This window comes from Callorhinus ursinus, unplaced genomic scaffold (assembly GCF_003265705.2).
Source record: "Callorhinus ursinus isolate GAN/ISIS: 27379988/994484 unplaced genomic scaffold, GSC_fseal_2.0 scaffold16, whole genome shotgun sequence".
Taxonomy (NCBI): Eukaryota; Metazoa; Chordata; class Mammalia; order Carnivora; family Otariidae; genus Callorhinus; species Callorhinus ursinus.
The window spans coordinates 39617297-39636046 of record NW_027397078.1 but is presented as its reverse complement, the minus strand read 5'-3'; the positions used below and the strand labels follow the sequence as shown (position 1 = coordinate 39636046).

At 48.1% G+C, this 18750-nt stretch overlaps 1 protein-coding gene across 5 annotated transcripts in view; it reads right to left on the bottom strand.

Annotated features, from left to right (window-relative positions):
• PUDP (pseudouridine 5'-phosphatase) overlaps window positions 1-18750 on the bottom strand; it is a 365242-nt gene that overhangs the window by 302342 nt on the left and 44150 nt on the right. For all 5 annotated transcript variants that reach the window (XR_012381076.1, XR_012381077.1, XM_073902145.1 and 2 more), the window contains exon 3: window positions 1140-1369. Coding sequence is in view for 3 of the 5 variants with exons in the window: in XM_073902145.1 (XP_073758246.1) it covers window positions 1140-1369 (230 nt within the window). In the remaining 2 variants the exon portion in view is untranslated. The remainder of the gene's footprint in view (window positions 1-1139; window positions 1370-18750) is intronic.

The window sequence follows — 18750 nt, the reverse complement described above, 5'->3', positions numbered from 1 at the left end:
GTCTCCCTGATGTTCTAGAATCTGCAGGGCACACAGTCAGACCTCAGGCCGTCCCTTCTCAGGAACGTCTCCCTGGTGTTCTGGAATCCGCAGGGGCACACAGTCAGACCTCAGTCTGTCCCTTCTCAAGACCGTCTCCATGGTGTTCTGGAATCTGCAGGGGCCCACAGTCAGACCTCAACCTCTCCCTCTGAAGACCGTCTCCCTGGTGTTCTGGAATCTGCAGGGGCACATAGTCAGACCTCAGCCCGCTCCCTTCTCAAGAAGTCTCCCTGGTGTTCTGGAATCTGCAGGGGCACACAGCCAGACCTCAGCCCGCCCCCTCTCAAGACCGTCTCCCTGGGGGTGTTCTAGAATCTGCAGGGCACACAGACCTCAGCCCGCCCCCTCTCAAACCGTCTCCTTCTTGCGCTGGAATCTGCATAAGCAGGCAGTGGAGGCTAAGCTATCCATCCCAACAGTAACGGTACAGGGAGGAGAATCCGAAGCAAAGCTGAACAAACACTATCCCCTGGCTCTAAACAGACTTCCAGGTCGCTGTCACCTTTTGCTCCATGTCCACTGTGCGCCCTGCATGATGGAAGTATTGTACACAGGCTGTAGAGGGCACTGGAGCACAAATTCCACCAGTGCCTCCGTCCTGCAGAAAAACAGAAACCTGGAAACTTCATGATAAAACCAAAGGTCACTATGAGCAAAAACCTTGCCATAACAAGATACCCCTCAACAAGCATTTGGAGGGGGGGCACCGTGAGTTTTGACGATTGACACCTGTGTTGTTATCAATATGTTCCTTGAAGGCTGCTCACTGCGAATAAGGATGCTGCCCTCCCACATCAGTACAGCCCCCTTCCCTGCAGAATGTCCACTGGGCAGTGTTCCGTCAAACATAAGCTTTCTAACATACCATCTGTGCATCCCAGACCGCTGACCTGCTGACGCGGGGGCACATGCTCCCCCCCCAAAACTGACATGATCTGACCGTGTCCCTCTCCCAGGGCCACCCTACGGCCCTGCTCTCCACGGTGGCCCTCCCACAGCGGACACGAGGCCCTCCAGTCACGGACAAACCCCGCCCGGGGGCTGCACCGGGCAACAGGGCTGCTGCCGCCGCCACTTCTCCTCACTGCTGGCCTTACCTTCTCCATGGGAGGAGGAGGAGAAAATCTCTTCGCACAGGCTAGAAATATGTCGGGATCTGGTTTCCCATTCTTCACTTCGGGGTCATCCCCCAAAACGATGTGGTCAAACAAGCTGAAGAACTCCTTGTGTCTGCTGGTCTTCATCTCAAACGATGTGCGGCCAGAGCTGGTGGCAACGGCCAAGGGCACACCATGCTTTTGCAGGTGGTGGATGAGTTTCTCCACGCCTAGGGAAGAGAAGGGAAAGCCTTCAGGGAAGTGGAGGAAGCACAGGGCCACAAGGCCTCCTGGGGATGCCGTGCTAGCTCTGGGACCTTGACTCTCTGCCACCTATTCTCAGGTACAATCTGATCTGACACACATGACCTGAACGGGAGGGCTAGGGGCTCTGAAACACACCTACTCAAACCAAAACTCAAAAAGCAATTCAGGGCTTCCCTATAGCATTTCCCAAAGTAACAGAAGGCAATTTCACTGGAAAGAAACACTGCTTTGTTTGCCGGTCCTCTTTTGCTGAAATGTGGAAGCCAGGCAGAGTGAGCCCAGGGAGGTACCTCTGCACTTGGTGGGCCATGGTTTGTTTTGTTTTGTTTTGTTTCCGGAAGCAATGATTATGCAATGATTATGCTGTTGGTGTTTTCTGAGAAAACTCGCCATGCTACTGAAAGCAATTCAGTCATTCGTCACTGCCAGGGAGAGGAAATCCTGAAAGGGCCTCTACCAGAAGCAGAGGACAAAGGCCAGAGCTGAAGGAGAGCTGTAACGCTACCTGATAAGGGAACAGAGGATGAAACAGACCTTGCTGAATGCGGCTGAGCTACAGCAGCAACACATCACATGGAAGGAACACCTCCCACACTCTCAGTAACTGTAAGTGTTAAGTACAGGGAACACGGAGGTGAATACCATTATTCATAGAGCCACTGGAGAGAGGGCTGGTTATCAGAAACGTGTTGAACACAACAGTACTTTCCACCTGGAAACCTTTGTCGACTATGACAGTAACGTCTAAATCCACACACAACGCTAATTATCTAAAGCAATATTTTAAATAATCATATAATCATTACTGTTTTAGCAACTGCATCAGGCGATGTCCCTACTTTCTTAATCGCTACAAAAAAGACAGACACACTCATTTTTTTCAAACAGCTAAAGCTGTTCACAAAGACAACAAATACTGTGAGCGTTTGACCTTTAAGAGAAATAGTCCGGAGATGTTCAAAGGAAGATTCAAAGGATCTTAACTCTGTGCAAGGACAACGTTAAAACTTAAAAAAAAAAAAAAAAAAGCAAAATCTAGCACTCTCCTGGATGTGAAATTCACAGTGTCTGACATCTAATCAAGAGTTACCACACCTACACATAAGCAGACATACACAACGCATGTCCAGGAGAAAACAGCAATCAAAAGAAATGAACAGAGACATGGCTGTGATGAAGGAATTAGCATATGATGACCTTCTAGAAGCTTTATAAACTGTATAAATACGCCCAAGTTCGAGACTACCATCAGAATGGAAAAAATGAAACAGAAACAAAATTGACATCCAATTAGATACTATCTTCAGAAAACTTACTTTAAATATAATATTCAGGCAGGTTAAAAATAAATGGATTGAAAACCATGTGTTTTGTAGCTACCAATCAAAAGTAGGGCTAGCTATATTAATAGCAGAAAAGTGTGCTTTAAAACAAGGAATGAGAGTCTCAGAGATAACTAGGTACATTTCATAATAACAAGTAGGTCAACTGATCAACAAGACATAATTCTAAATGTGTATGCATCTTATAACAGAGCTTCAAAATACATAAAGCAAAAACTAATAGAACTGCATAGAGAAACAGACTGAGGTTACGTGGAACAAGCAGAGAGAAAGTAGAATACAGCAGACTTCAAAAACACTATCAAGCAACTTAACTGATTTGACATTTATATAACACTTCACCCAAAATAGCAGAATACAAATTATTTTCAAGTGCACCTAGAACATTCAATAAGATAGAACATGAGTCTGTGAGCTGTAAAAAATTCTAAAACATTTTACAATAATTGAAATCATTCAAAATATGTTCCCTGATGATAAAAGAATTAAAATAGCTATCAATAACTGAAAGGTATGTGGGAAAAAATATTTGGACATTAAACAAGTTTCTATGTAAGACACGAGTCAAAAGATGAAGTCGCAAAGGGAAATTAGATAATCTTTTGTAGAGAACAAAAAGCTAACATATCAAAATTCATGGGATGTGGCTGAAACATTGTTTAGAGGAAAACTGATGGCACTAAAGGCTTGTATTACAGAAGGCGGTCTAAAACCAGTCATCTAAGTTGTCCCATTAAAAACTAGAAGAAAGTAGACCAATGATTTAAGCTTTCACCCTAAGAAAGTGAAAGAAAAGAGCAAAATCAAGTTAAAGCAAATAGAAGGGAAGAAAAAAAAAGAGAGGAAATCAATGAAACAGCATAAAAGAGAATACAGAAAATCAATCAAATGAAAAGCTGGTCCTTTGAAAAGTTCAATTTAATTGGCAGACTGTTAGCCAAACTGATCAAGAAAAAAAGGAAGATCCAAATTTAACAGTGCTAATAATCAGAGGACATCTCTACAGATCCTTAAATTCATTAAAAGTATTAAAAAATATGATTATGAGCAGCTTTATGCCAATACATTTAACAGCTTAGATAAAATGGAGAGACTCTTTAAAAGATACAAAGCTCACACAAGAAGACAGTAATAACCTCAACAGCCCTATTCCTTGTAAATAATTTGTAGTTAAAAAAAAAAAACCTTCTCATATGTAGGACTGGATGGCCTCACTGGTGAACTTAACACACACTTGAGAAAGAAACAACACCAATCCTGAGCAAGCTTTTCAGAAAATAGGAGGGAATGTGTTCCAACTCATTTCATGACACCAAGTACTTCTGTGATACCAGAGCTGAACAAAAGCCAGACAAGAAAACTACAGATCCATGTATCTCACGTTAACACCTTCTTCGCACTTAAAAACGGTTTCAACCAGTACTAGTCTTCTACATAATCAGTTTCCACGAAGTCTGAATACATTAGTTGGAAGGATGAAGATGCCAAAACACTCAATTAGTTTGCAACAACCACTGATTAATATCATGGATTACACCTATTAGCTAAATTTCAATTAAAAACCTTTACCTCACTGGTGGGTGGCAGGAAAGAATGCTTATGACAAAAACAAAGCCAATAACAAAACTTTGTCTGGGTACAGTAGTTAAAGGTGAGGACTGTTAACCTTAAAAATAAAACTGCTAGTCATTCTACCAGCAAAAATGGACTGACTCGGGAAGAGCAGAGAATCACAGTCCAGGAGAAGCGAGCTACGGCAAAACCACAGGCAAGTCCAACAAAGAAAAGAGAGGGACATTATTTTACGGAGAAGAAGGAGGAAGTTGGAGGGGTTGTTTTGAACCAAAGTCCACTGGAGAAACGCAAAAGTCCAGAACGAAGATGGTTTCTCATTGGCTGAGTTGCAGGGGAGGTAGGTTTGTAATAGAAGATGCAGAGTACATCTTTCCCTGTTGGGGCCTGTAATTGGTGAGTGTTTCTTGTTGAGGATTCCTCTGTTCAAGCTGTAATTGATCATTCTTTCTGTGATTGACATTGAGTGGGACAGCTTCACCCACCAGCCTCCCTTCTGGTATCCCATGTCCACTTTAGTGAGGTTTCTCCTTATATATGTTCACAGTATCAAAATGATATGAATTTAAAACAAGATTTTTAAATTACTAGATTACACAAGAACAAACCACACTTAAAAAAAAATAATGGAGCATATTTAAACACCCAGCTCTCTCTAAAACACATGGGAAAAGAAAGTTTTGCTGAAAATGTTCTTTTGTGCTATTCATTAAAAAAAAAAAAATCACATAGAGTTTCTATCATGTTAGCTACTGCCGTCAACATTTCTCGTTCGGTGACTGTTTTGTCCTGTAGCTACGTAACAGTAAAGTACTATACGTACACAAAGGCACAGCGACGAACCTATAGGGGAGGGTGCATACTCCACACCTGCACTGACAGGGGCATGAATCACAAATGGTCCCGCAGGACTGTTTTCCAATCAGCCACAGCGTCCTGAGCGCCTTGAAAGTGGCTGAGACCAGCGTGAACGTGAGGCCCAAGAGAAGGATGCGACCGCAGTCCTCTGGGTGAGACATCAGGCCCACATGCGTCCTCTTCAGGCTCAATGTTACCGCCTATCCAATAGCAGCGATCAACTCTCCTCGCGGAGCTGCTACATGGGAGTGCGAGTACACGGTCACGCACGTAAAATCACCTCGGTGGCTGCTCGACAGCCATGACAGTAAGCCCCAAATAAAAGCTCGCCGTTGTCGTGATCATCAGCTAAAACTAGAGGATACAGTCACGAAGAAATCATTCAAATCTCTGGATATATAATTGGCTGACTCCGTAAAAAAAACTTCTGTATTCTTTAACTACTCTCTTATTCAGTCACTGCCCCTGAGAAGCAAAAGGCTAAAAACGTAAGTGGAGTTCTACACCCTGAAGAGAAGCTGGTTAATTAAATATACAAACGAAACCCAGCTAACAACTTCTGGCCCTTGGCGTGCTGAGGTCGGTTTAAGGGAAGGGCAAAAAGACAGATATCTCTTGCTACAAAGAATCAGCTCTCAGAGGATGAATCTACAGGGGAAGAAATACAAAATGTGAAGAATCAGCAGTCTTGACAGGAAGAATGCTTTCCTCTTACTTCATCCTAAAGACCTGAGACTGATGAGAGAGAACAGGGATGCTGCCATTAAAATGGATTTGGAAAAGGAAAAATGTAGAAAAGATTGAGATCTGACCTGAGTTAAGGTATTTCTCTGGAATTCATTCATTGAGTGGATATATCTGTGAACATCCTATTAGCTCAGGCTGGTGTGTCCTACTAGCACGACTAGCAATTGACCCTAAACACAAAGACCTACAGCGAGGAGTTAACAATATGGCGGAGATGAAACTTACACAGAAATGTGCACGCCATTAGGAACTATGGAGTGCGCACTGAGTGTGTAGATTTCTCTAGGGTTAGACCTGGGAAGATAATGTCAGTTAATGAATGCCACCAGCTACCCATAACCAGACAGACAATGATCCTGTCCTGGGGCCACAGACACTCTGTAGGACTCTGCCCAGCCTAGACCTTCTATGGTGACAGTGTATGGCCGGCCCCCTCTTCACCCTGACCCACCCACGTGTAAGGGGCTTGGGTATAGTGCCTCTCCTGGAAAGTGTCTTTCACAATCCCCGGGAAGGCAGATAGGCTAATACCTTGGTATTACAGATCAAAGGCCTGGGATGGAGTAGAGTGGGTTGACTGGTGACCCCCAAAAAGATATGTCCAAGTTCTAACCTTTCGTCTAATGATCTTATGTGAAAAGAGGGTCTTTGTAGATATGATTAAGGATCTTGAGAAAAACATCATCCTGGACTTAGGGTGGGCCTTAAATGCAATGGCTAGTCTTTTAGTCTGTTTGGGCTGTTAGAACACAACGCCCCCAGACTCGGTGGCTTATAAATGACAGATATTTATTTCTCAGAGTTGTGGAAGTTGGAAGTCAGGATAAAGGCACCACAGATTCCGACCTGGTGAGGCCCCTTGTGGAGCACAGTCAACTGGTCACTGTGTCCTCATATGGTAGAAGGGGGAGCTAGTTCTACGGGGTCTCTTTTATAAGGGCACTAATCCCATAGGTGAGGGCTCCACCCCCATGACCTGATCACCTCCTGACAGCCCTACCTCCTAATACCTTCACACTGGGAGATCAGGGATTCCAGGTATGAATTTTGTGGGGGGCACAAACATTCAGACCACAGCAACTGTGTCCCCGTAAGAGAAGAGGAGAGAGACAGAGAGACAGCCCTGTGTAGACAGATGCAGAAAACGGAGAGTTGCAGCCAGAAGTCGATGAATACCTGGAGTCTTCAGAAGCTGGAAGAAAGAAGGAAGGATCCTCCCCTAAGCTTCAGGAGGGTGTATGGCCCTGCCAAGGCCTGATTTTGGATTTTTGGTCTCCAGAACCGTGAGAACATAAATCTCTCTTGTCGTAAGCCACCATGCTTGTGGTCATTTGTTAGAGCAGCTGCAAGAAGCTAACACATGGTAGAAGACCAGAAACGTGACTGAGAAAGAGTGAAATTCATGACAGTAAGGGTGAAAATGTACTGGTGACACTGCACAAATTGGTAGCAGACAAGGAAGGACAGAGCTCGGGAAGGAAAAGGAAAAGAAACACACAAAGGAATAAACAGCTTTGCAGATGCTCTCCATTTCAGTAGGAAGAGGCCCCAGGAATGTCTAGCTACCAACTCCAAGACCCAAAGAGCTGGCAAGGGGCAGTCACTCCCCTGGGGCCAACAGCAGGGAGGCATGCAGGGTCCTGGGAGGTGGTGGAACAGTAGTTCTCAACGGGGGTTTTCTGACACCTCTCCTCACTCAGAGGAGATATTCGGCAGTGCCTGGACTTCAACTGGACCGATTTCTAGTCAGTGCCTGGTGATGGAAGGCCCACAGGCAGTGTGTTCACAGTCCCGGGGAGATCAACCAGTACTGATTCACCCTAGCCCTTTCAGGGGTGGATTCTAAGTCCTCCTGCCCTCAGTACAGGGACGGTGACAGAGATGACCGCACATTCTACCCTCGTGCCAGGATGCAGGATTTGAAGGACAGGCCCTTCTGAAGTGAGGACAATTCAGGTGAAGGGCTCCCCTTCCAGGAAGTGATGCTACACTGTGGACACAGCTCAGGAGCACTGAAATTTCCATCAGCCTCCTACCCATATTCAAGTGGACATGACAATGATTTCCTGATCTGCCATTTCATTTAAGGCACTGGATCTCAAGTGGGAGGGGGTCAGTTTTGCTCCCATCCCTGCTGGGGGACATCTGGCAATGTCTGGAGTTTTTTTGTTTGTTTGTTTGTTTTTTGGTTGTCACAACTGGGGAGTGGAATGCTCCTGGCATCTGGGGGTGGAGAGCAGGGATGCCGGTCAATATCCAAACTACAGTGCACAGGACTCCCCACGGCAGAATGAGGCATGCAGAACCCAATGTCACCACTGCTGAGGCTGAGAAGTCCTGCCTTAGCACGAGAGACTCTGTCTTGGAAACTCTGGCTTCTAAGAGGAATTTGGACTGTTCCTATGTGTCCAGCATCAGAGCACACCGAAGGGTACGATAAGGAATAAGAAAGAACAGTGCCATCCATGTTGCTCTGGTCCAGAGTTCCCAGCCTGGAGAGGGGTCCGCATGTCAGCAAATCACAGTGTGATAATGACAATGTTTCATGTCTGCCTCCTCCCCTTTTCTGTAACTCAACCATTGTCTGAGGTCACGCTGACCTGGTATGCGCCCCAGTTCCCCAGCTCCTGTGCTACTTTCACTTTTGTCCACGGCAGACAGAATGCCCTGTCTGAAAGCTGGATCATTTATAAAATGGGATGGGGTGGGATGTCCACATCACATGGTTCCAGGCAAGAGACAGTCACTGGTATGGACTGGAGCCCCTCTGAAATTCCCATGTTATAGCCTTAAGCCCCAATGGGGTGGTGCTGGATGTGGAGACTTTGGGAGGTGATTGGGATTATATGAGGCCATGAGGTGGAGCCCCCATGAGATCAGTGCCCTTAGAAGAAGAGGAAGACACACCTCACTGGAACCTCACCGTGCTGGCACCCAGACCTTGTACTTCCAACCTCTAGGACGGTAAGAAATACATGTCTGTGATTTACACCACCCATAGTATTTTGGCATGGCAGCTCACGCTAAGACACAAAGATGAAAACATTACGCTCAGGCTACACCCTCAAGTCTTAGAAGATACTGGATATAGTTAATGTCCTTCCTGTATTAAAGTGGGCAGAGGAAGAGAGTTCCCCTCATTTCTATGGCTCAGATGCACATCCCCAGGTGACCCAAAGCAACAGGCCTCTCCCACATCACGTTTACAACCTTGTCACCCCACAATGAAGCCCACTAGGCAACTAGGCCTACACGGAGGACTCCCAATCAGGATTCTGGGGTATACAAAGTATACTCCCCAAAATTCATGTCTACCCAGAACCTTACAATGTGACCCTATCTGGAAATATGATCTTTGCAGGTGTAATTGGTTAAGAATCTGGAGATGAAGTCATCTTGGATTTACAGGGTGAGCCCTAAGTCCAACAACTGGTGTCCTTATAAGGAGAGGATGCAGAAATGTGGGGAAGAAAGCCACGTGAAGAGAGGCAGAGATGGGAGGGACGCAGCCACAAGCCAAGGGATGCCTGGTGCCCCAGAATGTGGAAGAGGCAGGAAGGACCTTCCCCTAGTGCTGGCTTGGGGCACAAGTAGGAGCCTTCCACGAGGGAAAGCTATCATCTGGAGTAGGCCTTTTCCTTGGTGGTCCTTGAAACGTTGGTGTTTGCATCTTTGTCATGAGGTGACTCATGTCTCCAGAGAAGAGAGTTCCAGGATCTTGCCGGTTGTTGAGGTAAAGGGGCTTCAGCGGGCAAATGGTCCCTTCATCCCCAATGTTCTCTGCATCCTCCGGGAGGCTTCTTATTTGCCATTTGAAGCCTCTCTGGTTCAGTGTATGGAAGAGAATCCTGTGTTCTGCCTGGGGTGGGGAAGGATGGCATCTTGGATGCACAAAATGGGGCAGAGGACCCGGGGGTCCATCTCCCTCGCATCCAGGATTTCTACCCGCCCCGCAGTGCTGTTTGCCCTGTTTCATCCTGCCTTCTGTGAAACACGCATCCAGCCTGCCGTCTATTTTTAAATGCAAAAAGAGTCAAAAGAAGAATATTTTGTGACACATGAAAATGATCTGAGATTCAAATTTCAATGTCCACACAGAAAGCTTTGCGGGAGCACAGCCACACCCATTCACATCTGTGTGGACTGTGGCTGCTTTCAGCTCAAAAGGTAGAGAAGTCAGTAGTTGAGACAAATGCCATGCATGGTCTACAAAGCCAAAAAAGCAGAAAAAGTTTGCCGACCTCTGCTACATGGCAAACAGGTCTTGTGCATGCACCAGAGAAAAAACATCGGAAGTGATGGACAAATAAGAGGTAAATTTCATCGTGACAGAGGCCAGCCAGGCATTGGGATCTAAGTCTTCTGCCTCTTAGCCAAGGATGCTAGTGAGAAGCATCGCAGTTAACAGGGATTCTTCCAGAGGCCTTACCAGGGAATTACCATTCTAGAAAATGAATCCACAACCCCAGTGCTTTCTTCCGTCATACACTTAACTATTTGCTAATTATGCTCAAATTACTGGAGCATTATCAGAGCAAACTCAAAGTTTTGTTGAGAATCTAAATATTTACAGGATGTACACATTGTATACACTGTATAATAAAATGGGATATCTAATGGGGAAATACACAGCACACAGGTATATTCAATGTTTAGCGACGGCTAATGTTCAACTCCTGTACTATGCAGTTCAATCAATGGGATAATTTCCCATACAGAACAGTTTATTCATCAGAGGTCCACCATTTCAATGCAACCGAAAAGGGTCAGAATGTTTAAATCTGCAAAATATTTTCTTCATCTTATGAAATTTAGTCTGTAGAAATCCCTACTGAGCAAAAATCGTGTATATAAAAATCAAATCACTCTGATAAACAAACATGTTTGAAATCTCCTTATTAAACTGCCATTTCAATAGACTGTGCAAAGACAAAGAAAATCAGTCAAATAAGATTCATATGACCCAGAGACTATCTCAGTTGGAAGTTGCACATTATTTTCTGAAATGTGGGACATTCAGAAGATGATCATTTCTGGCAAATTAGTGACACTCTGATCACATGCAGTGCTCTGCAGCTAGAATGTCAACTCACAAAGCTGCTGGTTTCCACCCGAGAAGATCCTTTGTCCCAGGAGGATCTGGAGACATCCCGGAAGTCCTGCCCTCTGCCCTCCAAGTCAGCCCCAAGCCCCACCCCATCTCGGCACACGGTCGTCTCTTCCGTCCAAGTGACAAATGTTGCCCTTCGTAACTTCTGACATCACCTGGAAAACTCAGAATCAGCTATCTCTGCTTCCCAAACCGAGTAAAGGCCATTGTTCTGTGTCCCATAAAGGATCAGACAACAGGAGAGCAAGTCTTGTCCTCGCTCCACAGAAATGGCCCTGAGTGGCTGTCAAGTGCATTAGGAGCCTCCACTAAACAGATGTGACGATCAGGAGCCCTGTCCTTACACAATGACAGGGATCATTACGGAGACTCTTCAATGGGTGTGGCTGGCCGTCGGTGGTGAACGGGGGACATGAGGGAACATGTGGTAGTCTATTCTTTGACACCTGACTGGAGTACACGGGCCTCCTAGGTTTGCACAGATTCTAGAAAGACTAAGACACTCTGTAAAAAAGCATACTGAATTTCAACATTTCCTCCCATCTGTTTTGTTAATATTTGAAGAGAGTGGCCAATTACCATTGAGCCTTCAACAACGCAGAGGTGGGGGTGCTGAGCCTCACACAGTTAAAAACACATGCATAACGGCGCCTGGGTGGCTCAGGCGGTTAAGCGTCTGCCTTCGGCTCAGATCACGATCCTGGGGTCCTGGGATCGAGCCCCGCATCAGGCTCCCTGCTCAGTGGGGAGTCTGCTTCTCCCTCTTCCTCGGCCCCTCCCTCCCCCCCCCCCAAATCATTCTCTCTCTCCCAAATAAATAAAATCTTTAGGGAAAAAAAATGCAAACGTAACTCTGACTCTCCTCAAAATTAACGACGTAGAGCCTACCAAAAACAAGCAGCCAATCAACACATATTTTGTGTGTGATGTGTATTATATACTGTGTTCTTATAATAAACTAACCTGCAGAAAAGAAAATGTGACTAAGAAAATCATAAAAAATACATTTACCATACTCAACTGCATTTATAGAAAAAAAAAATCTGCATCTAAGTGGGCCCATGCAGGTCAAGGGTCAACTGTATTTCAAAACACTGACAAGTCTGGAGAAAAATTTCATTCTGTGCCTTTGTTTATTTGACTGAAAGTTGCTTAAAGTGTTAATTTTATTTACTATGAATCACTTTTAAGGTTCCTGCTTCTAAGGATTTGTCACTCAAAATCAATGTACAAAACAGCTATTTAAATAGACTTTTATTTATAGCCCAAGAGAAAAATATCACAGGAAATGCTGATAGCTCACTGAATCTTAGTGAGTCTCTTTCATAAGCTCTGAGTAATAAGATAAAACTCTTGAAGTTCACTTGCGCAAGGAAGCACTAGGAACGTTACAAAACCAAGCCTAAAATGACGTGTCTGGTTCACCGCAGACGAAGCCGCCGAACTCCATGTTCACCATCACAGTCGCGTGCCAACAGCCTGCGAGCGCACAGGCCGAGAGCTCACTGTTCATGCTTCTCTGAGGCCGTGGTCCACCCTCACCGATACACCCTGAGCCCAGGGCCGCCGCCGTCACCGAAGGGGTGTAAAGCTGCAGATGATACGAACGTACCGCACAGACTTGGGTTTCCAATGTGTGCACACGTACGTGGTAATGGAAAAGAAACGGGACCACTTTCCAAATGGCTCCCATCAGCAGTGGATTCCTTTTGCCTGCCTCATGCATCCAAAAGTGTGACCAAAATAACAGCAGACCCTACGCTGGTGATCCCCGAGTCATCGGAAAGCGATCTGACCCATTTGCAGGGAGCACAATATTAATATATGATCGTTTCCATCACTGGCTATTTTTTCTTGCCGGCACTTTGCACGAGTTTCAACTGTGTGGCCAGAGTTTGTGTTGTGATGTTTGTGTTGATGTCCTTTTCTGTGAATCATTTCGGATACGAAATTCTTGCCGTTAGTCTGTGCTCCAAGGAATCGCTGTGCTCCGAGGAAACCCAAAAAAGGGAATTGCTGAGACAGGGAGGAATGAGGTGCTTCCATGCGTTTTTCTGTGTCTTCTCCGCTGGGGAGAGATGCAGAGAAAGGCACCAGGTCTGGAAGATGATGCAGGAACCATTCGCTAAGGGGTATCCGCTTTCAACCGGTGAGCCGGCAAAGAAGTACCCGCCGCGGTGCTTGAGAGTTCATCTGACTGTGTCCCTGACACTGGGACCCACTCAGCACCGGCTGGGTGCTCAGGTGGACACGAAGGAAGGCTTTCTGCCCAAATGCAGTGTGTAAATGCTGCCTGGGGCTGAGGAGACACGCGAATTTGTCACATTCATGTGAACATCTTCTGTGGTATACCGTCACCATGTCTTTCCATGTCGCCTGCCCAGGAATTTTACCAAAATACAACTACGTCATCCTCCCAAGGCTTCTGGCACTTTAGAAAAGAAACGTAATTTTTCTTTATTGTGGTAAAATACATGTGACATAAAATTAACTGTATTTATTTATTTTTTAAAAGATTTTATTTATTTATTTGTCAGAGAGCAAGCACAAGCAGGGGGAGTGGTAGACAGAGGGAGAAGCAGACTCCCCGCCGAGCAGGGAGCCCAGTGTGGGACTCGATCCCAGGACCCTGGGATCACGACTTGAGCCGAAGGCAGATGCTTCACCAACTGAGCCACCCAGGCGTCCCTAATTTAACTGTATTCAAGAGAATGGTGCAGTGGCACTTAGTACATTCTCATTTTTGTGTAATGGACACCATTAGCCAGTTCCAGGAACTTCACGTTCCCAAACTGAAATGCTGTCCCGTTAAACGCTAACGCCCCACTCCCCCTGCCTGAGGCCATGGCGCCCACACTCCTACTTGCCATCTCTATGAATGGCATGACTCTCCGTGCCTCCGGGGGTGGAACCATCCAGTGTTTGTCCATTTGCAACTGGCTCAGTGCACTCGGCATCATGCCCTCAAGGCTCACCTGTGTCCTAGCAGGTGTCAGAACGTCCTTCCTTGTTAAGGCTGAAGAGTATCCCATGGTATGCATCTACAACAACCTGTTTATCTGTTCATCCATCAATGGGCCTGGGGTTGCTTCTGCCTTTTGCCGTTATGAATAGTTGCTTTCAACTCTTTAAACAAGAAATGTCATTGTTTTTACTTCTTGAGACACAATCATCAAACCCCAGTGGAAATGTTTTGCCTGTCATGCACTGTATCTCTGAAACAAGGCTGTGTGCCTTTCCCAGATGGAAAACTAGTAACATATGCCCCCATCCTGTCTGTGCACACACGGCATCCCCATTACTGTGGTCAGTGTGCCAGAATGGAGCTGTGCAGGTGGGGGCAAACCGGGCAGCCTTCTAGGACCTGGCCGCACCCCGGTACAACACGTCACTCCGCACACCCAGCAGGTGCCACCCACTGCCAACTCTGCTCCTCTGTGCAGAGCACCTGCTCCGAACGCACCCAGAGCCTCTCTGTGGGGCCCCGAAGCTCTTGTCCCACCCCAGTCTCTTGGCTCCGTCCCCGAGAACCCTTTATCTGCTCATTTCCTCTCTTCTGGAGCTGACAAGTCTTTGAGGCGAGGATTTCTTTCATCCCTTATCTTATCCTTCCAAGTACTTAAAAATCCACGGCAAAACCACCACACATTTAAAAACAGACAGTGTAATTCTTTTTTTTTTTTAAGATTTTATTTATTTATTTGTCAGAGAGTAAGAGCCAGAGTGATCGCACAAGCAGGGGGAGCTCCAGGCAGAGGGAGAAGCAGGGTCGCCACTGAGCAGGGAGCCCGATGCGGGACTCGATCCCAGGGCTCTGGGATCATGACCTGGGCTGAAGGCAGAGACTTCACCGGGTGAGCCACCCAGGCATCCCAGAAATTGTAATTATTTGAGAAAAGCATTTATGTCCACAGGCATGTAACATCTAGGATCCTAGAGAAAAAAAGACATGTGTCTCATTTTGCTTAGTCTACAATGTCTCCACTGTAATTTGGTAAATAACAATGAAAGCAATTAGCAGTCTTTGAACACAGAAATTTTAGACCCAGAAAAAGAAAATTACGTCCATATAGAACATCAAATAAGCTGGCATTTTTAAGGAATGGGGGAGAAGAACTTCCGAGCTTTGCCAGTTACACGTGACCAGCAAATAGTCTGTTTCTACGGCTTCTTCCCACGCCCTGCAATCCTGAATTTTCCTGGGTATGTGCCCGAGTCTGTTTCTTAAAGAGAAAAGCAGCACACGGGATGAGCTGAATGGATTATCACGGTTGTTAGCTTACAGTTTTCCTTGTCACCTGTCACGTGTGCAATGCTCAACGAGTGCAGCGGGCGAAGCCTAACCGAGCAGGCTCCCAGCAGCCTGGAAGGCTTCTCCAGGGGTGAAGCACCGGCAAAGCGCCCCCACGCTAGCGCTGACGCCAGAAACGTCAACTTGAAAGGCCAGGTGCTTGAGCACCTAGGATTCTCTGCGTGGGTTCTGCATGCCTTTGTAAAGGACAGCATCCCACGGCAGGCTGTAGGTTTTTACGTTAGTTTGGGAGGCCCACCTCTTTGCCGTGAGGCCACTGCCACACGGTTGGAGCAGCACTGTGCCGTGGCCAGACCCCGGCATTCTGGACGGCGTGCCAGGCCCTGAGGCCACTGGCCACAGTCTCGGGGCAAGTAGCGGAAACCCTGCAGGCCCCAAGGCCAGCCTGTGTCCCAGGCAGATGCTGCGCCTGACCAGAGGGAGACTCACACTCACACCTGTGAGGCCACGGAGGCCCCCGTCGCCGGCCCCGCCTCAAGGCTCCGTGGCGAACGTCGCTATCCTGGAGGCTGCCGAGGAAGAGGGGCTTGCCCGGCGCCCCCGCACACCCACACGGCTTCCTTCCGGCGCAGGCACACGGAGCGTGTTCGGGGGCTTCTGGGGTTTCCTGGGCTCCGTGTCTGTGAGACACGCAGACCCTGTAACGGGCACGGAACCCGTTAATGTCTTCTACAAACTGCACTCGGCATCAGAGTCACCGACATTGCGACTGTGGCTTGTTCCCAACAAGGGGTAGTTTCCATAATGACCGTCCTTTCATTCCTACGGTGATAAATTCCACGTGCGAGAAGCCATCCTGAGACTCACCTTCCGTCCTTAACCTGCTGTGAGGGAGTGTGATTTAAGACTCTTCACCACTGCAGTCCTATGGCCTGCAATGTTCAAGTACCGACTCCTCGCTGAGTTCCAGCCCTGGTTTTTGAGCTGAGTATTGGTTTGTGCCAACATCACAGGACACTGGGCTGGGGGTCCACTGAGACTTCCTGACTCCACCCGAGGTGAAGTCCGTCCATCCCGGTCTCCTTCTAGCCCAGCTCGCCTCCATCATCAGGTGCCATAAACCCACGGGGACGCCACCACCCCCCCACCCCCCAGCACGCTTTCAGCCTGGCACAACTCGTCTTCAAATATCCCGGTGGTTTCCCACCCTGGGAAACAGAAACCACAGGAGCTCAGCACCAAGGACCTTCCCTAACCGAGCTGAGAGCCTGCCTGTTCGTCAAGCACATCAACGATGAGAGGCCTGGCTTCCACCCGTCAAAGCAGCAGGTTCCTTTGCTGCCTGACGTCGTCTACATCCACTCCCTTCCACCTGAACGGCCATGTCCTCCCTGCTCACCTGCCCATGCCTTATACGTTGTCCTCAGTTTACCCCAACTTCTAGCACCTGCCAAAAGGATGGCACTGCTCCAGGAATAAGTACTTTATTTTATCTTCGTCTACATCCTGTCTTGAACTGCTTTTTGGTGTGAACTATGCTGCTGTGGGCTTTCCCTCGCATGGCTGTGCACGTCCTTCGAACTGACTACGCACGCCACGGGGAAGGGTCCCCCTGCGCACCCGCTCAGCACTAGACGCACTGAAGGGCTCAGGGAGGAAAGACGAAAGTTACAGGATGGCGCCAAGGGACCGAACGCCTCCTTGCGCAGCTGTGCGGTGGCGAGCACGTGCAGAAGAGGGGGGCGGCTGCTAACACCCCTGCTGATGGCCTCCAGGGGCTAAGGCTGTAAGACACACAAACAAGAAAAACAGCAGGAAAAGAAAAGGCGCACACTTAGCGTCGGACGGAAGGGCCGCAGGATGAGACAGGCAAGCACACGAGACGGGACAGATGCGGGCGGCACGGGATGCCGGCCCCCACGGTGCTGAGTCGTGCCCGCTACGTGGCTGGGTGCTGTTTGTCCATGCGGCTGAGCAGAGATGGAGAAGAGCATGGCACACTTCTCAGCCCCGGGGAGGACCGGATGCGGCCTGGGGAAGGCCCCCCCCGCCACGCCCTGCTGCACATGCCGCAGCAAGATTCCACTGTGGAAACAGACCTGCACTCTCCTGGGGGGGCCTGAGCCCCAGGCACACTCAGAGAGCTCGGTGGGAGAGTGGGGACTGACGCCCCCACACACACCCCCAACCGCAGAGGCCACGACACCTGCCAGCTCCCTTCCCTCGGCCGCCCCTCCCTGAGGACGAGGCGTGGGCACCCCACTGTTGGCTATCCAGGGGACCACGGTTCTAGCTTGTCATCCCTGTCTGTCCCTCTGGGTGATCTCCTAAGGAGCGAGGAGGCAGAGGGCCCAGAGGGGCCCGAGTGAGGGAGCAGTGCAGGGCTGGCTGCTGTGCACCCACCTGGCCTTGTCACACTCCTGTGAACTGACCCAGAGCCCAGGCCCTAGGCTTTGCCTGGGGAAATCCCAGAGCCAGTGGAAGAACAGAAGAGGGAAGCCTTCTGGAGAATTCCATAGCATGAAAAGTACCTCTTTCATGTTACTGGCCTTCTAAACCATATTACGCTAAGTTATGCCAAAACATATTATTGCACTGACCCCGAAGAATCCGTGCATGAAGGAACTGGTCGAAAACACCATGGAGGTAACCAACACCTTTCATGAGGAATGTTGTTAAAAAGGTTTTCCTACACGCCAAGTCAAGGACTCTCATTCTGTAACCCAACATACATTTCAGTATGTGAAACCATACCTGTTAAAGCCCCAGAAAACTTACGATAGATGAACCACATTTGTGTAGTTTTCTCCAATTTTGTCACAATTTAAAAGAGCTCTGTTTTCATAAAATAAACCCTTCACTAACAGATGGTTTCCATTTGCCTAGGAAGTCATGTACAAAATACCTACAGAACACACTGCTCCCAAGTATTTCCTGCCAGGGACATTCATGGCACACGGCTTCAAGAGGAGAGACTTTCTATACAACGAACGATGCAGCCCTACTGATATGAGTCCCTCACTTCTGCCTCTGTCTTCAAGCCTCAGGATCAGCCCTATTCTCCAGGCAGAGGCAGGGCACACCCCGCATCATCATCAGAGGATGCTGTCCCTGGTGATGGGCCCAGTAAGGGACACACCCCTGCATCATACTCAGGAGCTCCTGCCCCTGCTGACGCGCCCAGGCAAGGACACACCCCTGCATCATACTCACGGGATGCTGTCCCTGGTGATGGGCCCAGGCAAGGACACACCCCTGCATCATACTCAGGAGCTCCTGCCCCTGGTGATGGCCCCAGGCAAGGACGCACCCCTGCATCACACTCAGGAGCTCCTGCCCCTGGTGATGGCCCCAGGCAAGGACACACCATGCATCATACTCAGGAGCTCCTGCCTCTGGTGATGGCCCCAGGCAAGGACACACCCCTGCATCACACTCAGGAGCTGCTGCCTCTGGTGATGG